This window comes from Taeniopygia guttata, chromosome 7, assembly GCF_048771995.1.
Source record: "Taeniopygia guttata chromosome 7, bTaeGut7.mat, whole genome shotgun sequence".
NCBI lineage: Eukaryota > Metazoa > Chordata > Aves > Passeriformes > Estrildidae > Taeniopygia > Taeniopygia guttata.
The window spans coordinates 29,130,081-29,154,382 of NC_133032.1; the positions used below are offsets into that span (position 1 = coordinate 29,130,081).

At 42.4% G+C, this 24,302-nt stretch overlaps 1 protein-coding gene across 50 annotated transcripts in view; it reads left to right on the forward strand.

The window, feature by feature from the left end:
* The window catches only part of MAP2 (microtubule associated protein 2), a 231,797-nt gene that overhangs the window by 134,791 nt on the left and 72,704 nt on the right, over positions 1-24,302 (forward strand). For all 50 annotated transcript variants that reach the window (XM_030277938.4, XM_030277937.4, XM_072931648.1 and 47 more), the window contains one exon: positions 23,840-24,125. In XM_030277938.4, coding sequence (XP_030133798.3) covers positions 23,864-24,125 — 262 coding nt within the window. In that variant the 5' untranslated portion in view covers positions 23,840-23,863. The remainder of the gene's footprint in view (positions 1-23,839; positions 24,126-24,302) is intronic.

The following is a 24,302-nucleotide window of genomic DNA, read 5'->3' on the forward strand; positions in this document are numbered from 1 at the left end:
TCACTGAGCAGGGAGCTGGAAGTCAGTGCTGCCTGCAAAGCAGCTGGGGGGAAAATCACTCTGTTCACACTTAATACCTGTAAATAGCTTTGTAATGCAAGTCACAAGTTCCTCAGCAATACAGCCTGTAAGTTCAGTGTTAGGGAGCCTGACACTCAGAGTTAAGCCTTCTTAAAGTGTAGTTAAGCAGTTGTGATAGCAAATATGCTTTTGAAAGAGATAGTGGGAATAATGGAAGTGCTGTGAGCATTCTCCATGAGAGAAGTTTGAGAGGCACAGATTCATTTGTATTGAGGAACAACACTTGTGAGAAGAACAGATGTTTGAATCCTAATGTTTTTTCCAGCATAGTTGATAAAACCTTTCATAATCATGACCAAAAAATACTGTAGTTGTCATCCTTAAGATGAGTATTTTTTTTCCCTCTTATTTTTAATCCTTCTGAGACTTTGGGCCCTTCTAAAGGAGGAAGTTTTAATTCAGTCCAGTCTCTAGCCATGACATTTTGGACAGCTGGAATAATTACACAGGGGGGAGGGGTATAATACACCATGCAATTAATGTTCAAGTGAGGTCTTGATGTGAGAAGTGAGATCCTCACATGGCTTGTCTCTTTGTTGTTTTTCAAGTCATCCTTGAATTTTACATCAGAAGACTTCAGGACATTACTGTAAGATTGCTGGTTGTTCTGCCTTTTTGCCATGTTTGTGTGGGAAATCTGGGGTAAATTGCAAGGCACTTTGATCAGGAGTCCAGCATCAATGACTAATTCCTGATGCTGCACATACCTGCATCTCTATGAGTTTCCTGCAGCATACTCTTAATAACAGCTCCCTGGTATTCTTATTTTAAGTTGTAATTTATTTGGGGCAAGAAAAAATGTTTTGCTTTTTTATACAGTTACTCGTGCATCAGTTTGCCAAAATTCATAAGAGCATTCACTCTGTGTTGAAGGTAGAATTAGACACGACAGGATTTTGAGTCTAAGGTTAATAATGGTGGCATGTCTGGGAACTAGATACTGTGTACAGCAGCTTTTGCTGTGATTCTTCTTAATGCTGTATGATTCATTGCTGTAGCTATCATAATATTAGTGACTAGGTGTCCAAGTCTGGATTAGATCACTATTGTGTTAGGTGCTGTGTGCTCAAACAGCAGACTTGTTCTAGACCCCAAGGACCTTACAGTCAAATCTCCACAGAGGCATGGAGCTGTGAGCATCCAGAAAGGACTGGTGGGACAGTATTTGTCTGTGAAATTATTACCTTAGAGACTCCATAATTCATGCTGGGAAATTGTAACCTCATAGGATATACACATCACAGGGGATCAAATCCTATTTCACTTGGGGGTGTTTCAATTTCAAATCCAGTGTATAGTGAGTTGTAGAATACAGGAGGTCAGCTTCACCTCTTGTTTGTCTCTGTTGTTTTAGTATATTTTCCATTTGGAATGTTGTTTTCCCTAATACAGCAAAAGTCTAGTTAGTAATGCAGCTCTATTTCTGCATACTGTTCACTGTAGCAAGTGACAGAAATGAACAAAATAGTTCAGCTCCATTTAAAACTAATGTAAATGTTGGCTTTAGAACAGAATTGGACCACCCTGCTGCTCCTTTTCCCCCCTAGGTTCTGAATGCTCAGATAACTGACTTCCAGCTGCCAGTAAAACCATCAAGTAAAGATGGGAAGACCTGTTTCTTTCTGACTTGAGTGAAGAAGGTTTGGTAGAGTCATACGAATGCCTTCTCTTGCAGTCTGAAATGTATCTATCTAGACCTTCTAGAATAAATCTGTACTTTGAAATGCCTGAAGTCAGTACTTTCTCGTAGTGTGAGTTTAGCTCAGTGCTGGAAATGGTGTTGCCAATTTAACTGTTTCTTAAATAAAAATATTGAGTATTATTTGTCAGTGTGGGAGGGCATCCATTGTTGGCTCTCTGCTTAGAGCTTGTGATGTTTATCTCACTATTCTACAAGCAATCTCTACTCCACCTCTCCAGCCCCTGTATTCCCTTCCTGTGGTACCATGTACTGCTGGTTTTCTCATCTTAGTTTAACCCTGTGGAAGATTCCCACACTGTACTGTGATCTTTTAGATTCCCAGCATCTGATTATTCCTTTCATACCCACTTTGCTTTACCTGTGTTGCTTTTCCTCATTCTTCACTGAATTATCTCCATTTATGCCTTGAACCTTTGGGATTTCTTGGCTTTCCTTTGCATTTTCTCAGCAACTTTCTATGTCCTCTGTGCAGTGACTTCTCTCTTTCTTCAGGTTAACCAGCACCTGTTTGATCCTTAACCTGTCTGTGCTTAGACAGTTAGTTTGGCAGAAAGACTGTGTGCTGTGGCTGCATGTGAGCTCCACGTCTGCTGAGCAGACTGCCAGGACACTGCCAGACACGAGAAATACAGTCTGAGCTCTTCTCCTTGGGTTTTTTTTTTCCCTTTGTAGAGGCATTTTTCCTCTCTCTTTTATCCATCTGTGGGTTTCCTATGGTGGTAAGTAGGAGCTTAGAATCTTCTGTCAAACGTGGTAGAAATTGGCCAGTGTGATTGTGTGATTGACAATTATGAGTGTGGATAGACACAGCAGATAGGCAGAGACAGGAAACAGGAGCACAAGTAGTGTTAACAGAATTAAGGAATTTGTGTGTTCATGTATCTTCAGCTAAGGTGACCAGCAGAACCAACCAGGCAGTTTACAATAAGGTTTAACATCAGGGAGAAATCTGAAGGACCTGTTATGTATATATAGAGGCAGGTTGGTATCAGGGACCTTGTGTTTAATGGTTTCTTAAATGAAATCTGGCACTATATTGTGTCACGTTGTTAATTCCTACCAAAGACAATGCCTTGCACAAGTATTTTTAGAAATGAGCATCCATCAGAAGAAGAAATGCAGCAAGCTTTATATAGATTCCTGGAGGAAAGATGTGGGAAGTGCTGTGGAATATCTGTGAAAGAAGTCATTTAGAGACAAGCCAGCTGGTCAGGCCAGCAGCCCTTTGGAGTTCAAATAAGAATCTGCATTTTTGTTTGTTTTTATGATAACACCAACAGCAGGGACTGCTTAATGTAGTTTGTAATCTGCAACCTTCATCAGAGACTTCACATCCAAATTTTAATCCATGACTATTCTGTCAGTCCTGGCTTATGATTGAGAGTTTTAAGGGATCAAGTTCCCTTTCAGCACCACCAGAGGCCTGAGCTGAGCTTTGAGGCACCCAGGGCCTGGAGCTGTTTGGCAGCCTCTGTCCCCAGAGCTGTCAAGCAGGCACACAGTGCCCAGATCCCTCTGTTTCCCCTGTGTGCTCTGCTGTCAGTGGCCAGTGTTGCAGTCCTTCCTTTTGAGTCTCCTTTTTGTGGCTTCAGGTTTGTCGTGCTGCCTTTAGGCTGTTGCTGTGTCTGATAAATGTCCTTCCTTGAGCAAAACTTTCTGAAACCTGGATCCAAAGGCTTTGGTTGGGAGCCAGAGCATCCTTGCACATGTGGAAGAGACAGCCCTTGCCCTGAAGGGTTTGGATCATAAATAGACAAGTTACACACCGTGTGAATATCATAATACATGTTTTACAGATGGGAGAACTGAGGTATGGGCTTGTTTATTTATAAATTCAAGGTAATAGTGCCAGGTGAGGAGCAGAAGCCTGGACTAATTCTAATCTTGGATCTCAGTGCCTTAACCGTAAAACTGCTCTGCCTTTTTAAAAATCCTTGTGATTGTAGGAATATCTGTATTACACTACAATTGTATGAGGGCAAAAACCTCTTTTTGAGTGAAATGATCTTGAAGGTACCTCCATTGGTGCATGAAATTCGTCATCCCTTGATCAGCTTTAGTAAATTCTATGCAGGTAATGCCTAATGGAAGAAGATAAATTACCAGAAAAAAAAAATTAACAATAATCCATAGAAGATGAGAGACAATAATGGTTTTAGCAGTCTATAGATAATAAGAGGGAAATCTCTTTATTTAAAATTCCTAATATTACTAATCTCCTGGTAAATCCATGCGTATGAAGGATAAGTCAAACTTTTTCTTAAACACAGTTTTTTTGGCAGTGGGAGGTTTGGATGACCATAAGCATTATTCTTCTCCTATTTGCAGCTCTATGGGGGCATAATCCCAAGTCACTGCAACTAGCAGAAGGAAAGAGAGATAGAGAGGAGGAAAAGCAATAGAAAATTATGCCATTGAGCCAAGGGGCTGTCTGAGCTGGTCCTGCTAGCTTGAAGTGGCACAGACACTGTGTTGTGGGTCATCAGTATGAAAGTGGGCTTCACACAGCTCAGCCATGGCTAGTGTCATTCTGACTGTTCTGTCACCAGCTCAGCCCTTTTCTCATAACTCTTTACATCACATCTCAGCCTCTGCTACGAGATGCCCATGGTCTTCTGAGTATACAGGGTCAAACTTTGCTGATGTTTTGCCTGTGTGGTGTACAACCCATGGAAGGTGGTGGGAGTCAGTTCTGTATGTGTGCAGGAGCAGGAAGGGGTTGACATGGAAGCTCCAGGCTGTCAGTGGGTACAGATTTGGAGGTGGGGTAACTCAAGGTAGTTCTCTTGACCTCAGTGAAATTACCTATGATAGATGCTCCCCCAAATATGACTCACAGTGATCTAAAAAGTCTCCTGTAGGATCATGCCTGGTGGGGGTTATGACACTCTCCACATCTGATGTTCTACGTTCCAGCAAGTACACTTGTATCTTTTTGCATGGCCGAGAGCCTCTGGTGTCACTGGAAGATGTTTGTGCCTCCCCCAGCCTAGGTGGTGCAATCCTCCCGTGCAGCCTGTGTGATTTGGATAGGATATCTCTGTTTTTAGGATATCCCCTGCTGCTGGTTCATGGGTTTGTTCTCTCGTCTGGTGGAACCCTCTATCATCTGCAATGCTTAACTCATAGCAGGTGAAAGTACAGCTGCAAGTGCACACATTACACATAACATTCAAAATGGAGAGAGCAGCTGTTAATGTTGTGTAAAGATGCAAGTGAAGGACTGGGAGACCTGCCTGCTCTGCTGAAGCTGTATCAAAGGTCTGTTTTATCCCTCTTGTTTCAGCTCAGTTTACATGTTCCTTTTGAGAAGGTGCTCTCCAGGGTTTTTGGCATAGTTCATGTTCATGCCATCTCTGTCTGTCTGGCTGATAGATTTTTCCTCATGGAGCTGCTGCTTTTGAAGCCTAAAGGATGCCTAATGCTCCAATGTGGACAATGTTGTGGAGAGGGTGATTGATCTTTCACGGGGAAATTCACTCTAATCTCACCTTCAATGAGATACAGTTTAGCTGGTCTCTTAATTGCAATAGCAGTAATTTCCCTCCTGTGGAGGAATAACTGTGTTTGACATGACTCCTTTTGAGTAAGTGCCTAGTGAGTTGTTGTGATCAGGGGTGGGAAACTCTTCCCTTTCCTTGCCCACCACTGCCTGCAGGCTGTTCCTACAGTCTGTGGCATTTCACACATCCACTGCTGACCAAGCTGCTTGCTGTGGTTTGTTGCTGGCTTTTGTTTCAGCCGCAGTCAAATTATCTAATTTGACATGGCTGAAGGCTTGGGGTGCAAACTCTGGCTCTTAGTCAGGCTACAGGAATGCAGTGTCCATGTCCATTAATCCAAACGCAGGGCTGTAAGTTAAAAAAGAAAAAAGAAACAAGCAAGAGGCCTAGAAGATACAATGCTATTGCTTGAGTTTCTAGAAGTACGTATTCATAAAAATCAGCATAAATTTATAAAGCTAACAAATTGGTAGGATGAAGGGGAACGCAGAGGGTTTCATAGCTTTGATTTAACTCAGAGATCAACAAAAAACCTTTTTGTCCTGGGTGGCTGTCAAGTTGCCCTCACATTTAACATACATGTAATTGGTTTTCAAATCAAACCTTTCATCATGGTGCAGAACATGTATGTGTGCTTTATCTTCCTTGAATAGAATATTGTACAAAAGTACTAGACAACAACTGAACTGTCAGCTAAATTTTTTCCTGAATAAAATATTCAGCAAAATATATCTCTCTGGGTGTCTCTGCTGCCTCTTACTGCAGAAGGCTGGGGAGCTTGTGAGAATGCTGCAATGCAGCAAGTGTACTACCACTGATTAAAAGTAGATTTTTAAAATTTTGTTTTGTTGTTGTTTTTACTCCCTTTCTGTAAGCTTGTGGGTGGCATTTTAATCGAGTTCTCATGGTAACAAACATAATTTAAAAGTACCAAAGCCTACAAAATTAGGCTTTTTTCTGTATGTGATTGAGGTGGGTGTTCAAGTCATTACAACTGCAGTGATGCTGGTTATTTCAGGGTTTCTGGTGCAGAGATGACAAGGGAAGTAAAATGGAAGCAGGTGGTGCTAAATGCAGAAAACATTCATCATCTTTTTACCAGTTTCCATTGTTGTCATCTCTATAAAGAGGGTGCAATTAAAGTAGTGTGTAATGTACTCCTTACGTTGCTATTTCATCCTTTCAGATGTATTCCAGCATCACAGTTATGCCATATTTGTAATTCCTGAGGGAGGCAGTTTTATTGACTGATGTTTTGATTCACTATAGCAAATATGAGCCCCCATCAAAGCACCCATGAAAATGCTTGAGAAACTGTGGAATTCTGTATGGAGTTATCCTGTGTTACTGCATGTGGGAAAAGATGCAGAGAAAAAGCAGCAAGAACGGGTTAAAATGAAACCGTGAAGGATCTGATTTGAATGCCTAGCCTCCTGTTAATGAATTGGTCTTGAAAACACTACATGACTAAAACATGCTAACTCACGGAAGTCAGTTGGTTGTGTCTTTGCCATGTGTGATGTATATGTGTTGTGTTTGGTGCTGAATTGCACCCAGTAATTCTATAGTGCCCTGTATTTGCAGTCCTGCAAGTAGGCAGTGACCAAGGTAGTGCAGGTCAGTAGTCCTGTGGGGGTGTTAGAAAATTTAAAATACAGCTCACTCTTAGCTGCTGAGGAAAAAAACTTGATTTACAATGAGAAAACATACTGGGTATTTCCAGTTCTTAAATACGTGATGTTCCATTTTTTTGGGGATATGGTTTGGTGTTTCTTTTGTTATTACAGCTTGCTTACAGGACATGAATAGTGAAGGACTGAAGGATATAACAGTGTTACACCCCAAATATCCTTGCGTAGCTTACTTGCAGAAGAACTATATCCTTGTCCCAGGAGCTGTATGTCAGGGATTGTTGATGCAAGTTGGTGATTTCCCAGCAGACATGCCTGGCTCTGTTGGTAGGACCAAGCCCGCACCTTCAGAAAAGTGTTGAAAGTAGAATTTTCAGAAGCACAAGGACTGCCAGTAAGACAGAATGCTGCACTTAGAGGTTGGGTAAGGATAGAGACATCTTGATATGGAGAAAAAAAAAGCTCTCCTTGTCTCCCTGGCTTTCCACACAGGTATTATTGATCTGTTTTGCTGCAAGGCTGGACTAGCTCAGCTCTTCCTCCCACTCAAGAACATGTTGAGTGCTTAGACTTCTTCCTGCCTAGGGACTGGCTATTTATTTTATTGTGTAAAAGTTCAGTTCTGCCCTTTCATACCTAATTTGGCTTTGCATTGACACTGCACAATGATTTGCAGAGATGGGGATGTCCAGGGGCCTTAATGTATAGTCTATACCATGGCTGCAGCACTGGGCTTTGCTTCTGCCCCTGTTCTTATGATCAGGTGTCTTGTTTGGCAGTTGCTGAAATGGAAAAACAAATGTTGGGAGTTAGATTGCAATGATTTTTTAAATCTAGATTTTAAGAAGAGGTGGACTGAGAAGTTTTTTTGTACCACGTCTTTAGGGTATTTTCCCTATTTTTTATGCCATTGATTGAGAACTAGTCTGGGAATTTAAGTAGAAGACTATTAGCACTGCACTGATCATCCCTAATGTGAGCTCTTTGTGGCTGCAGAAGATTGTTCTCATAAGGAGAGCCTTGGACCGTGTTCATAAATCTTCCTGTTGTCTTTGGAAATCTTTCACATTACAGCCTCCTGGGGTTTTGAACAGGTAAATCTCTAGAAAAGAGAGTAAAAGGTCAAGAGCCAAAGAAAATAGAGCCATGTTGAGTTTCATGCTAGGGAACAAAGAGAGCAATGAAATATTAACTGTATGGAGAGAACTGATTATACAGTAACTTCCTGCCAGTTTTGTGTTCATTTAGTATTGATAGACACCTTCTATTTAAAAGCATATCTCTTAGTAGTTCCATGCTATGGCTGAAGGAAGAACAACACTGGCATTTCAGGAGCTGCAGGTGGACAGGTGGATATGAGCAATGCGCTTTGGAAGTGGTACAACAAAGTGAAGTGCACTGCATTCTTCAAAGCAGCCTGTCATTTTAATGTTTCATGTCTGAAACATCAACTGTATTTTTTAAATGGTTTTTTTTTTTTTGCTGATCGTGGGCTTTATGTCAAATATAATGAAGTGGATATTGTAGTCTTTATTAGCCTGATGTTAACAATATGCACGTCACAAATAAAGCCCCCTAAACTGGTCAGAAATTTGAAGAAAATTGAAATCTCTTGAGGACAGCAAAAATTTGCTTCAAGAAAAATCTTCTGACTTTTTTTTAATATTCACAGAGGAACACTGACAAAGCACCAGAGTAAATCCTCTCTGAAAATCTCTGCCAATTGGTATGCACGCAGTAGGGTTTGATCCTAGCAGTGCTTCAGGAAAAGGAGCTTTTAGGATTCCATTATTCTAGTTTGTGCTGCAGCCTCACTCATGTAAAGTGTTTCAAACTGGTAAAGCTAAAAGGACAGCAGCAAAGCCATTCTTTTTATAATATGGTAAGTATATGGACAGTAAGTATTCTGTCCAAAAAAAAAAAGGCGTTTTCATAATTTCTTGGTCTTTGACAGTGCATATGTAGGGTACCCAGGGATGCTGGAAAATACTTCAATCCTTTACCCTGAAAGAATGTCTCCAAATGCCACATCAGCCTGATAAAGTGCAGACATCAGCTGTGGGGTGGGAGGGAACTGGGACAATCTGTGAACTGATCAGGAAGTCTCTATCCTTGAACCTGTGTCTGTATTTTCATGGCCGTAGGGGTGTTTCAAAGATTGGCATAGGGCTGGACATGGGCGGTATGTTGAGGCACATCTTGTGTGAACAGAGAGGGGCTAAGAGGGGCGAGGCTGAAGAGGAACACATTGTCAGAGGTGCAGTTAGTTTGTGTAATACTGAATTTACTGTCTGTTCGTCCATGGGAGCATTCTCACAGTTTTGAAGGAGTCTCCAACATTTGATGGGAGGGGTCTTTTGTTTCACATGGTGCAAATCTAGATGCAGAGAGAGCAATGGTGGTTTATTGCTTCTGATAAGTTTTGGAGGTGTTTGGGGAGGGCGGTCTCTGGACTTCAGAAAAAGGTGTCCTGATGGTCTGCATGGGGTCTGTTGCACAGGGTGTTAGGAGCTTCAGTGTGACTTTTTGTGCCACATCTGGGCACTGCCCAGGAAAAACATCGTCTCAGGGCTTGAGCTGAGTAAATTCTGGTGATTTTATACCTTTGAGGCTGGATCTGGGACAACTTTCCTGCTGCCTGGTACTCACCATTGGCTCCCTGAGAGATGAAGGGGAGGCCTTGGAATATTGTACCCCTTTTGATAGTCAGGACCTGCGTGGGGTGAAGTGGTGTGCTTCAACAAGTCCATGACAAATGTTAGTAAAGTCAATTGTTGGTGTTGTCCCATGCTGGTTATGCTGCATCTTTTACATCTTCTAACTCAGCTCAGGGGAGGTCTATGGCCTGGTTTAGTGAAATCTCCCTCCCAGTCTAAATGGTCTAATGTTAAGTGTGCCTGTCTGTCTTCTTGGGCATAGTCCTTTAGTCGTTGTAGTTGTTTTTTCCACACTTCCTCCCACTTGTGGTGGCAGTGCCAGAGGAAAAGACCAGAGATTATGGAATCCACAACAGGAGAAATGAACGCTGCATTACTCTCAGCAAGAGGGGCTCAGAGAGTCCAAAACCATTCCCTCGGAACTTCCAGAATTCAAGTTGCCTCTTCCTGAAAGCCATTCCATCAGCACCAGGAGTTTGGACAGGAATAGAGCCCAGATCTGAGTGACAGGCAGCACTCTGCTGATGAAGGGTATATAGCAAAGCATTTGAGATGCCTGCATTGGGAGTTCTTAGCTTTCCCCTAACTGAATCTGTACTTTCTTTTCTGGCCAAGAACTTGTGGAAGCAGGGAGTGAAAGGGAGAAGAGACAGCTTTGATAAAAGATGTGTGGGAAAAGGTGACGATGGAAAAGCAGTGAAATAGAGGCAGGTTGGAGAGAGGGGCTGAATGGGACAGAAGTCCCGGAAAGAAAACTGGAAGTTGACAAATTATTGGGAAACTACTGCTTGGAATGAGACCTGCAGGAGAGGACCTGGAAGTGGACACTGGTGTGGGAAGAATAACACTGGCAAAGTCTGCAGTGGTGAAAGCTGCAGACTGGACAGCAAACATGGACAGGCCCTGGGTGAGGGACCAAAGCCCATGGGGCAGTGGCTGATACAGTAGATATTGAGATAATCTTGACAGAGGGAATGGGAAGAATAAAATATGTTCCTTGAGCTAGGCAGTAGCCTATATATGCGGAAGGATACCCAGTTAGGCTTATGCAGTTCTCCCTGTTTGCTTTAACAGCTCAGCTCCTGAGGTGTAACTGTGCAACCCTAATGGCATTTCAGGTAGCTCTGTATGTGTGATAGATGTTCATGCACCTCCAGATAAAGTCTGATATGTGACAGTTAGTTGTTTTGCTCCTTTTGCATTATTGGCAGTTTTTAGTATGCTCTATCAACAAAAGCAGAATAAAACTTTCTATTCCTAAACAAATTAAGTTAAGCACTACCCAGATGTGTATATTCAAGTGGCTGCCATGGCTGGATTTTGCTGCTGCCTGATAGATAGTGATTTATTCTGTAAGTTTTGTGCCCTGAGCTTTCAGAAATACACTACTCTTCATCATGAAGGCCTGCAGAAGTCTAGCAGTAATAATTAGCAAGCCATAAAAATCGACCTGATTTGTGGGAACCACTGAAGAATGCAAGGAGACATTTCTGTTCAAAGAGCTAGGAACAAAAGTGCGTGGTTACTGACCCAGTCATGTCAGACCTAAATTTTGAGGGAATCCCAAGTGATAAGTGTTCTGCAGTCTGAATACTGCCTATTCATTCAGCCCTTCTGGCAGAGTGAATGAATCATCTTTTCAAGCAGAGACAGCCCCTCTGGGTCATAGTCGAGGTCATTGGTGGGACATGTGTTCCAGACTGCTTGCCCTACATGAAAAAGAAAATATACAAGACTTTGCTAGCACTGTTGGAGCTTTGGGCCTCTCAGCTATAAAACATTTATAAACACTATCTCATCAGCCCTCTTACAAGTAGTGGCTCTGGATACATAACCAGGTTCTTCTAGAAGGGTAATTTGTCTTCCTTGCAGCCTGTGTGCTGTCCCTCTTCAGCAGCACCTCTGACGAAGAACATTTTTCTCAGCTGATCTTCCTGGTGATGTCCCTACCTGATAATTACCTCTGTGTCACTGTAGTCACCTCAGTGCTGCCTCTGGTTTTTTAACATGAGGTGATTGAGTTGTTTCCACAGAACGAGTTGAAAATGGGCACATCCTTTCTTGATGTAGTGAACCAGCTCCGTGCAAGTATCGAGACATGGTCTGCAGAGCCTCTTGTTCCATCAGCAGAGGGATATCTGGGATTAATGTTGTGTTTCAGTTAGAAACTTATCAGACCAACAAAGCTGTTCATTTGCTAGAGCCTGCCTGATCAAAAGATGCTTTTAGTTGTTGAGCAATAGTCTGTGTTATACAGTGTTTTTTCATTAGAAGTTGTTAAGCATTGTGATGCTCAGAGAGGGGATGTGATATTTCATCACACTTAATGGCCTTTAAAAATGAATGACAAGAAACCACATAATTAATTCAAGTCAATATTAAAATAGCAAACAAAGCCGCTCTAATCCACATTAGAGCCACATATTATTTATGTGGCAAAAGCATTGCTTTCCCCAAAAAGGCTCTCAGATTGAGAAACCATGGGAAAAACAATGAAAGGAAAATTCAACAGTTTGCTTTTGAACCTGTGTAAAATTGCATCATGCACCCCCTGCTATACATTCCATACAGCAGGAAGAATCACTGCTGTATTTTTTTGCAGGGAGCCTGTCACTGGTGAGTTCTGTTTGATGCACTGTAGCTCTTTGTGGAGAGAGGATTGTTTATTTTTTTCTTCTCTGCTTATCTTCTCCTTGCACACTTGTGTGCGTTTTTGTAAACATTTATCCCATTCCCTTCTTTCCCAGGATGAAGAGTTAGCATGTCTAGTCATTCGTTTCACTGACGCTTCTCTAGATCTTTTATCATCCTTGTTGAGCTCGCTCTACCTTTTTCAGGTCTACTTTATTTCAGTTGTGATTAATAATTGATGTTTTCAGGCATCCTAAACAAACATCAGCATTAGTACTGCTGACAGTCTTTGCAAAAGGAAATGTACTGAGGATTTCAAGATAAATACAAGATCCCGGCTGAATCCTGGGTACCTTTCAAAAAAGAGAGCAGAAGCCCTCGAGTGCATGTGTGAATATTCTGTGTCCATCAGTGCTCTGCATGACCTATTGTACCTGTTGTGCTTTTTGTGTTGTCTTGGCCTTTTAGTGGAAGTCTCTGGCTGCAGTCCATGGAAGGACACAGATAGGATACTTTCCTTGTCCAGAAAGTCACCCTGGGGCTACCTTCTCTGAGTAGTGCCTCAGTATTGGAAAGAGCATTTTGATGTGGGTCCTTGTGGGCATGAAGGCACCTGGCTCTGATGGAAATCACCAGAACTGTGTCACTTGCATTGGGAAAATGCAGATGTTTGACCTAAGCTCTGTGGAGCTCCTTGCTTCTTCATCTGGAGCAGCTAATGGCAGGAGTCTAGACTGGATGGCTTGATTAGAGATCTAGCTTTCCTCCTTCCCACCGTTTGTCATTCTGTATTAAAAAAACACACATTCTGCCCCATGGCTTGGAGTTTTTCCAGACCTTTTCCTCAGTGAATATGTTTGTCAGCCACATCTTACCATTCTTGACATGCTGTTCCTTCATCCAATGCAAATTTCTTACCTTTTTCTACTCCCTGGGCTTGTTCGGTACCTCACACAAACTCATTCCCTCGTTATCTTATCCCAGGACTGTGCCACTGATTTAACATTCATCAGCTCCTTGGCACTGGGTGGCAAGAAAAGGGGTGGCAGCAGAACAAGGTTAAACTCAACCTGTAGCAAGAATCAGGTAAGTTGCACACACCCACAGGAGCTTATGGAGGAAATAAGTCTCTGGAATAGGTCTTTGCTGTGACAAAAAATCCTGCAATTAAGATTTCAGAAAGGCTGTGTGATGCAGTGACTTGGTTCCTGCTTATGCTTTAGATACCTTAATTTTGTAAGTTCAAAACCACAAGGAATTAAAAAATAAACTTATAATATCACTGTAGTTCAAGTACAGGCTGAAGCATATATACTTCTCTTTCAGTGCACAGTCCAAGAGCTCAGTTGAAGCACTTTTGAAGGAAAAACTTTCTCTGAAAGTGGGAGCTGATAAATCAGCTCTTGTGGCTCCAAGTTCCTTCAATACTGTCTCTGTTCTCCCTGCCCTCTTGTCTCCTTGCCTGAACAGGCTAGAGGATGACTGCCTGCTTTATTTTCTTTTGTAGGTTGGTTGAGTAAAGATTTGGCAGGGTAAACCCATAATAAAACTATACCCCAAATATTGTGATTTTACTATCTAGAGCATTTTGAGCACAGAAGATTTTGGGTATTCTCATTTTGAGATAGGGAGAGAGGATTTTATTTGCCAGGGTATACAGTCATTGGTCATACAAGTGGGTGGCTGAGTGTGGGTGGACAGCAACAGCATATTTTTAAGTCATACAAGTATAAGGGTATATTTAATTTAAAATAAGTTCTTTATTTGTAACATCACTAGTTAAAAAATAGTATGAAGAGATGAAATAATCTTACCACTTTTGATCAAGGTTTTGCAGTACAACAAACACTACTCAGGCATTCCCTAGGAAAGAAAATTCTAGCACTAACTAATCAACGCCAAGTTTGTTATAAATATAGAAACAAGCAGAATTTGTGAATAACCTCTTTCCTGATCAGTTTTCCAATGCTTTGTCTCCTTATTTCTACTTATTTATTTACAGTTAGAAGCGTTGTGCTACAGCTAAAAGCTTTGACTCTTGTTGGCTGTAATGAGTTCCGGGGCCCTCTGAGTTTTCCTGACTGTGAAACTGAGAATCAAAGCTGTTTAAGTGAGTCTGGCTGGAGGGACCTGGGCACCAGCTTTCTTTTGCCTGATGCTCTTTTTCAGCATGAATAAACAATGTCTCTGGTAGGCAGTGCAGTGTTTTTACTTTACTGTGTGCCCAGCATGATTGCCTGGTGTGTCTGAAGCTCAAAGCACTCTCCGCAAAAGAATAATCTTCTTTCACACCAGCAAGAATTTTTACCCAAATAAACTGGAGCAGCTTGAAGATCCTTTCCTGTTATCCCCTTCATATTTCATTTTAGCTTTTGTGGTATTTGTTCAATTATAGAACAATTGACCATATTCCTTTAACTCAACATACGGAAGGACAGAATGAAGTTAGGATTGCAGCCAAATCAGGAGCTCCATCCCTGGATCCCCTTTTGGGTTTGTGTCCTTGGAGAGGGTGCAGAGAGCTGTGTTTCAGAATTCTACTGTAGGCTGGTTCCCCTGCATGTATTTAGAGGGAAGAATCTGCCAGAAATTAACCCAGGACATATGTTATGCCATTTGTAGTAGCTGACACGATGATGTTCCCAAAGATAGCATCTGGGTTTTTTCAAAGATTGTGTTGTAGCAGGAGTAGAATTAGTTTTCAAAGGTAGGTAAGACCTTTGAAAAATCAAAATGTGCAGACACGTTTATAGAGGCAGCATTTTTTTTTTTTTATAATTAAAAGCTCACTGAATAAAGACAAGATCATGTGTAAATGTGTCATGCTTGATGAGATCTTGGTGTAACCAGAAGAAATGAGGGTTGTGTCAATAAGTTATGTGTGCAGAGAAGGCAAAGACATACCAATGTAGTTCAAGTGCTTTATTCTGGATAAATGAGTTTTGTTGTGTGTGTTTTTGCTTAGCAGAAAGGTTTGTATCACTTCTGCTGAATGGTTCAGTTTGCCTCACCTGCATGAAGAGCAGCTCAGCTGCAGTTGGTAAGAGCATAGACCTGTCCTATGTGAAGAATATACAAGAAATTTATTAGCATAATTAATTAATTTCTCACTGCCTAATGTGAGCTGTCATCCATTCTGGAATCTCTTGAGAGAAGAGATGCAACATCAAATCAATGTGTCTTAGTAAGATCAGTGTGGGGAAACCAAACCCTTAAAGTTTTCTCTCCAGTTTTTTTTTTTATGGGTTACCTTTACCAGCCCCTGTCCAAGTGCTGATCAGTTGTAACCTGAGAGCAAAGGAAGCACATAGCTGTGCAGTCTGTTTGCAAGGTCTGTAGCAAATACCCAGTTTGGCTGATACTTCTTCAAAAACAGGTTTGGTGAGGGTGAGAATGAGATGAATGTGCTGTGTTTTGTATGCTGTAGTCTCCTGTACCTGTGCAATAAATACAAAGATGATGCCTTTGTTTCAGCTGTTTATAAGCACTGAAAGTTATAATGGAAGTGGCAGTGGGGAGAGGAACCAAGCATTCAATATTCACCTCTGTTAGCCAGCCAAGGTTTTAGCTGGACAAGCCTGTAGAATGTTGGCAGCATTGGCAGTGTTTTTAGTGTGATATCTCTGTATTTCTTGTAGTTCTACCTTGTTTTCACTAGCCTGCAATGGCTATATCACATTGTATACTTCTTTCCTGACCATGAAGGATTTTCCTTCTTAAACAGTATTTCGAGTACTCTTGTCTTACATAGCCCATCCTCCAACTCAGCTATGGTTCTTCAACTATCTTCTTACTGAGGTTTGGAGTGACTGTGATAAGAGGGAAATACGAAAAAAAAAATTTCCTCTTTTGGAGTCAGATTTCCTGGGTGCACACTGAATCATCTTCTGCCTTCAAAATCACCTCCAGAAACTAAAGGTTTCCTCAGATTTTCTTAGCTTTTTGAAGATTTGTTTGTAATAAATGGGTCAAATATTTTATCATTATTTTGGTAGGAAAAAAAAGACTCTAAAAATACAGACTGAGTTGTTGGGTGTTTATTTCATTAAGCCTTCAGTATAGACCTGAAAATCTCTGAAGTGTACCATGAAGAAAGGTTTATTTTACAGTTAGATTACTGTAGTATTTTAAAGAACAAGGGGGTTAAAAGAGGAAAGCTGTGCAGAGGGTGACAAAGTATTTGGACTGGAAAAGGACCCACTGCTTGGTGTGCCTATGCTAAGCAATCCTGTGTATCAAACCAGTGAGCTGAATTCCCTGTGAAAAGCCCTAAGAGGACTGTGTCTTTGAATGTTTCCTTGTCTGATCACACCCCAAATGACTTCATCTGCCACAGCCCTTGGAGCTAGTGCTGTTTGTTTGTGGTGGGTTTTAATGTGCCTTCTGCACTGAGGGTGAAAAAGCTGATGTAGCCACAAATGTGAATATTTTTCTTTGCCAGAACTGAAGTTGGAGCCTTGGCACAGGTTGTTTAGATGGCTTCTGGCTAAGGGGAGCAGAACCTCCTGTTTCAGACAAGCCTGCCAATTGCAATGCCCTGTCTGAAGTGCATGGTGCCCATTTGAAATTGTGCTTGGTGGAAAAGTCAATGCTGTGTGTCTGATTCAGATGCTCCCCTGAGGGGAGCCCTGTTCTTGTTCAGGCCTTGTTTCAATGACTCTCGTGGGAACAAAAAGCTTCACTGAGAAATCTGGGAGCTGCCAGGAAACTTCCTGGCTTCCCATAAGTACTCCTTCCATCCTTCAGTCCTTCCTGCTCCCTTAAGACAGGAGGGATCTCAGATAGGATTGAGCAGACACTGAATTCTCTGTTTCCTGATCAGAAGACAGGGCTGTCATGGTGCCTCATCTTAAAATGTGCAGGACTGTATGCAGTTGAATCCAGGGACACTTGTGTTTCTTTGTGTTGGCACCTGCACTAACTGCTGTGGCTTTTTTGGTGTTTTCCCCATCCTTATTGTGGACAAAAATTATCAGTAATAAGTTCTTGCTGTATTTCATGTTTCAGATATCACTTGTAGTTGTCATGGTGCTGTTGTTATGGTTACCATCTCCTTCACCAGCTAAAATGCCTTTCCTGTATCCTGCAGGAAGCAATTAAGATAGATAGGAGTGCAAGGGTTTGTTGAAAAGGGTTGGTATTGAAGCAAAAAGGGGTGTACAGGGATTCTTTTTATTTAGAAGTGAGCTCTAGTGGGTTTTTTATTGGGTTCTTTTCAGTCACAAGCTGTTAGTACCATGATGTCACCATTTTGAGAGAGAAGGGCACACAGTTTTACATTTCTGGAGTTTGAGTAAGTTGATATATAGACCCTGAGCATGGGAGTGAGGGCAGCCCTCCAAGCTGGGCAAAAATGTCTTGGAGGGGAGCATCCAGGAGGAGTCAGCTGAGGTGCTTTTCAGCAGCCCAGACAAATGGACACCTTCCCTGCGTTCTGCCTCGGGACAGAGCTGCTTCCTACCAGTGGAAATGCAACACACTGCATCTCATCCCTTCTGTACAGCACCTGGGTGCACCACCTGGCTGAGCAGATTTGCAGCTCAGCACAGAGCAGGGCTTGGTCAGATCAATATTTCTCTAAGTGAAAGCATCCCCCTTTCTTTAGGACCTGGGCAGTTTCTGCAGTGGGATGACCCCATCCTTCCCACCTGCCCGGCTCTGCTGGTGTCCAGCTCGACTGCTGGGAGCTCTGAGAAGGGTTTAAATCTCTGCTGTCACAGGCTGGACACTGTGCAGGAAGGATCAGAGGACTTGTCTCTGTTGTGCCAGTGCTGCAGATCTGATCCACTGCTTTTGAGGCTGCAGCCATTCCTCATTCTTACCTCTGGCAGGCATGCAGATTGTGGAAAAAACAATTTCTCGTTTTCTTCATCTTTCCACAGTAAGCTTCCTTTGTTCAGCCTCTGGTGCAGGCATCATTCTTTATTTTCATCTGTTTCTTAATCCAAGGTACAATCAAAAGTATTATCTACAGAGAATATGTGGCTATTGACTAACTGTTTGCAGTGTGGAAATAGAAAAGCCTTTAAAACCCACTAAATGCTAGTACAAGTGCAAGGAGATGAACACTGCCGGCATTTTCAAGGGATAGAGGTGGTGTTTAAGGGGATAGTCTTGCTCCTGTTCTTGAGAAAGAGGGATCTAGCTGAAACCTAATAATTCAAGCAGTGGACAAGGAAGGAATAAATCATATTTGTTCTAAAATACCATAGAAATTTGTTCATCGTTTATTCAGCTAGAGAGGTAAAGTGGGTCCCATGGAGAGAATGTATAATTCTCTCTAATAATATTCCATATTTCTGCAATTGCAGCACTTTGGCGTTTAGCATCAAGTGTGCCTTTGGTTAATGGTTTTGTGGCTTCTGGACCATGACTGCGTGTTCCTCTTAGGAAGCTGACATGGTCCCCATCAGACACCATGAGACTTTCTCCCTATCCCTGCTGTGTTCTGTCACTCTGTTTGAGCAGTGTGAAGCACACCACTCACATCTGAAAAGAAGCACATTAATTTCAGAGATGTATGCTAGCTGAAATGCAGGAATGAAATGGCACCCAAAATTGGCCTTTTTGTTTTGTGAATATGTGGAGAGTACATGAAGACTACTGTTTTGGTAAGGTTTGTGGACTATATACTTCAGCCTGAGCTTTTGATAGTGGCAGGAGGTTATTGGAACTTATCCATCTAAATTTCCCACCTTCTGCCTCTTGTTTCTATTCCAGCCTCCTGATACCTCCCTGCTTTCCTTGGCTCTTCTAGATGTAAGTTGTTAGTAAGTTAAATTTACTGGAAAATTCCATTGGGACCTTTTAAATCACTATGCCTAGTATTTAATATTTAGATCCACCATCCCTGTTGAACAGTTGGTGTGTGGTCTTGAAATTTCTTTTGTTGTGTTATTTACTAGTGTAAGTTTGATTGCACCCTGTTTATGTATAGTGTAACTAATTTTGAAGATATCTGTATTTCTTCTTTAATTCTTAATGCTCTTCTTTCTACAAAAAATTGCGAACATGTCACCTCATTAATTTCTTTTCTCTGAAAGAAATTATCTGAATTTCTTAAATGTCTTTAAACAATCTCTTCTAGGCAGTCTAGATGAGGAGTTTTGGAAGCCCTGGATACCTGAGGTGATTAGCCATATCTGTGCTCTCGAGCCTGCATCTGTGGAGCAATCCCCTCCCTCTTCTGGCTCTGGACTTGGAAGCATCTGCTACTCAGGGCAGCTGACTCTGGTGAATCTGAGTCAAACTGCCCTCCCCTCTGGGAACCAGGATTTGGTCCTGGAACCACTTCCCACTGTGCTCAGGATCTGGGCATACACCCTGCCAGGGTTTGCTTTTCTGGTCTTCTTCTCCTTTCAGGAAACTCCAGTGATAATTTTTGCCTGAACTAGAATTGTAGGTCTTCCTCCATGTATCCAGGTAGCTGTTTCTCTTAGTTGATGAATTAGCTTCCCTGAAATTAAATATCCTCATTTCTCTCTGAATGGACTCATAGATACAAAAGCAGAAAAAATGGCTTGAAATAGGAGGGAAGTCTATTTGCAAAAGTCTTCAGTATTGGCCTAATTTTCTTGTCTTAAAAAGTAAAAAGTTTGTAGAAAATCCATCCATTTATATGCAAAGGCAGTGTTAATATAACACTAAGATGATTCTGAACAGCTAGCAGGACAGGAAATTTAAATCAGCATTATCTTGGGTTTTGCATATCATGGCCTCATGCTGTATTACTGTGGGTGATTTGATGTGCACAGAGTTCAAAGCATTCAGGCTTGGTTCAACCCAGCCATGGCAGCAGGAGCTGGTGTCACATGAAAGAGCATATGGATTAATAAATATGTGTAGAGTGCCTGCAAAAGGAGGAGGTAACTGCAGAGTCAGGCCACATATCCCCCACGAGACTTGTCCCTCTGTGTTTAAGTATTTTCTGTCTCTGTACAGTTCCCAAGTGGCTGAAAAAGCTGAGAGGCTTCATTTATATCATCATTTCTCCTCCAGGTTACTAGTTCAGAAGACAAGATGTCTACTTCAGATCCATAATGTTGTCCCCTCGGTGCACTGCCTGAGTTACAACAACATGAACTTAATGTCTCTGAAGGATCCCTTCCTTGCTGCATCACTGCTGCTGCCAGTGGAGCACAATCTCTCCAGACAAGCAATGGCTCAAGTAGTGTCCTTCATGGACAAGGAAAGCCTTTTTGGGAGGGCTGTGCGTGGCTCACGGGTGTGGGTCAGTATCACTGATGAGATCTGTGGTGCTCAACAGCACCTACATGATCCCTCTGGAAGGAGGGGACGTTTCCCACCCCAGTCCTACACTGGGATTTGCATGGGTAGCCTTGATCAGACTTCAAGGGGAAGAACATCCCGGGGGAGGAGTGTTACCTGTGCTGTGTGGCCACCACAGCCTGCCCCGTGGCTTGTAGGTGTGGTGTGGGCCGGAATGGCTTTGGAGTAAGGGGTGTGCTGGTGGGTTGGTGCAGCCAAGGCTGGTGCTGTCTGTGAGCTCCACTGCACTTTCTGCTGTGCTCAAGCCCCTCCTTGGTCACCTCCTCACTACCACTAACCTTCAACAAAGAGTGAGAACTTGCTGTAAGATTGCTGCTGTGTCCTCCCTGATAGAGCAGTTCTGCTGTAATGGTTAGCAAAGAAAGGCTCATAAAGGTCCAAATCAATTTTAACCAAAGCAACATGGCATTTCAGAGGACTGGCTGTGCCTTCTTATCTATATCTTTTTGAAAGCCTTCATTACAGTTTATGCAAAAAATAAGAAACTCGTGGTAAAAAGAAGGACTGTTTGCTTCCCTGAAATACAGTGTTTCCCTAAGTTGTCCAAATTATTCCAGGTTTTTTCTTGTTATGTAGCTATCACTATTTAAATTCTACTATATTGTCTGGCCACTTTAGTATTTCTGTCAATATTTACCTTACCTGATTAATTTAATTCCATTCTATGCTAATTAAATGAAAGAAAAACAGCTCACTTGATGGTGCAAAGCACACCTGTGTATTCTGGATTTTAACCCAAGCTGTGGATGAATCACAGCACACAGCAGATAGTCATTGCTAAATTGCTGAGTACAAAGATGCATTGTGTGACTCACTTGCTGTTTCTCTCCTACCATTATAAACCCTGAGAGCACTTGATGAATAACAGAGAGGCAAGAATGAATTCATCCATGCTTTACTCTGTAACCATCTTTTATAAATACTGAGCCAAATTCTGCCTCCAGATACACGCAGCTCGCATTGAAGTCTGCCCACTGTATTTATTTTTAAAGATAAAAGCACTTTTGTTATTTTCACTGGGGACTTCTGTGACACAGTCCATTGTGAGGATGTGAATATCCTTCCTCAAGAGCTTCAAGTGAAGCAGGGAGTGTCTGCCTGGAACCAGGAAGGATACTTCAGGAATAATAGCTACCAAACTGTGGTGCTGGAATAGAACCATTAGATTTGTTCCAGTGATTTTCAGAGCCACATTCCCTGCACTTGGCTCTTTCATAACCCTTCCTGTCCTGCTGTGGCTTTAGGCTCCTCTCATGGGTGACCCAGGGGCTGAACTGGTGACACTGGTGGGCAGGTGCATCCTGTGCTTGGGTCTTGCTCTCAGCTTCAAAGCACACTGGGTTGGTGAGGGAAACCTTGAGTTAGGGCTTGGGCTTTTTCTTTGGTTGTTTTTTCTGGTTTTTCTGGTGTTTTTTTCCTGAGAATTCCCAAGGGACATAAATGAATTGCCTCCTTTTTTCCCCCCAGAACAGGATTTGTTCTGTCTTCATATCCCAAATGTTGGTGGCTTTGAATGTGTGCTACTCATTGCTCTAAAAAGGGAGACATCTGGCCCATGGCCATATGTTTTGGAAAGGTTCTGATGAGAAAATGTTGTCTAGAATCATGCAGTAAACAGATCTAGAGGCAGAGGTATAATTTTTTTGTTTGTAGGAGGGGGTTTTGCCCATCTTGGGCTGGTATGATGTGAGATGGCTGCTTTAAAGCTCTGTACCTGCAGAATGTCTCCCTGTTGAGTCTCCTCCCACTAGGGTAGCTGAAGTGAGGAAAGCAAAGGGATGTGGAGCCTGTTTACTTTTTTCCTACCTGTGGATGACTGAGGCTCATCCCTCATTTTCAGTACAGCTCAAAGTAAAACCTGGGCTGCAAGTTTCACCAGCTCCTTCAGTCTTTATGCAGTTACTTACCTCCAGGGAATGATGCTGGGTCGGGGTGAGAGTGGGCAGAGCACTTTGTAAAACAACATGACTTCACCATGAGGCAGAAGAGTTATTAGTCCTTTTTGATATGGAACTCCAGTTTAAGTCACATATTGTGAATGAAATCTAATTTTGTGATTCACTATGATTTTTGTAAAATCTGCAGCAGCTCTGAAAGCTGTTATTAATAAATTATAATGTCTGATCAGAAAGAGGTCAAATTATCAATTATGAATGATTATCTGGCAAATAGCCTTTTCTCATGTTTAGAGGTTTTCTTCAAACTGACCTGACATTATGGAAAGTAGTTTCTTTCTCTGGTTTGTGTTTTGTTAAATGTCTGCAGAATACATGCACTATCTTGTTTATGCTGCTTTTTCTAGTCTGCTCAGGCTCTGTGATATGTGGCTGGTTGACTGAATTCAGCTCACTGCTTTTATGTTTTCTTCTCCCAGGGAAAAAAGGAGGTGGCAAGTGCTTGTGGAAAAGGCCTGCTGGTTTCCACTTTGAAGTATCTAACTCTCAGGGCAGGTCACCTTCTCCTCTCCAGAGGCTACCGTATCATCAAAATATGATTATGATTTATTGCCTTCCTAGGTTTATATATTGCGGAGTTCCTGCTGCATTTATCTGTGAGGAATAGCCAAGTGCTATAGCTTATGCAGTGGCTTCTTTCCTTGGCTTGGACTAATAAGATCTAACTAACAGGAGTGAAATATGTGTGAAGTAGCAAATAACGATTAGTTTTATTTCTGTACATATACTCATAGTCAAAAGAGAATGCAAATGCTTGTGTGAGAAACAAACTGTTCCCCACAGACTGTTCTGGACAAAAGGGTTGGACAGATGTGTGTGAATGTTCACATGACAGCAAGTAAGAGGGGATTTAACTGGGGTCAAACAGTGTGGATTTTCAGGAACCCAGTGCACATTCCCAGACTTGGCTTCTGTCATGACAAGCAGCAGATTTCATGTGCTGGAGAGGCCACATCACCTTGTGCATCTGTGCCTGACAAGCACCCCCTCCGTGTAGCAGCAGCTTCACTTGTATTGTATTGTATTGTGGCATTCTTCCTTCTTTGCCCTGGGAACGGGTCGTGGCACTGTGATGACAGATTCACTTCTTGTTAATTGGGTTGATATTTTAACTGTAATTAATGTGTTAAAATCAGATTAATGAATAGGCAGCCATCAAGAAAATGGTGCTAATAATTGCAAGGCACGTGAGAGTCAGGGAGGACTTGACCCATAATTTTTGCTGCTGGGGGTTTCTTCTGGATTTAAATCAGTTCACTCATGGCTAAGACAAACACACAGAGATACTTCTTTCTTCTGCTGGCTTGAATTTACCAGAGCATTGCTGGTGACATGCTTGTGCTGACAGTCACGCTCCTGGAGCTGATCTCTCCTGCTCTTGTTGTTACAGGCCACGCGGTGAAGGCAAGGAGCCATGGCCGAGGATAGGAAAGACGAAGCCAAGGCACCACACTGGACTTCAGGTCAGCTAACAGAAGCTTCTTCACACCCACATTCACCTGAAATTAAGGATCAGGGTGGCGCAAGCGCTGGACTGGTCAGAAGTGCCAATGGATTTCCGTACCGAGAGGATGAGGAGCTGAGGCTGGGCAGCCACGAGCAGCCAGGGACGTATGCTCAGACCAAAGAGAACGGGATCAACGGAGAGCTGTCATCAGGGAGCAGGGAGACTGCAGGTAATGCACCTCCTTGCAGACCCCCGGGTATTTCTCCAAGAGGAGATGTTAGCTGGAGTCAAACATGCCGTGGGGGAGCTGACACGAGGGTGCATGTGCTTTGGCACTGCAAGGGCTGCATCTTCACCCAGGCTTACACAGATGATACGTACTTGGAATTCTGGGCAGGGCTCTGAG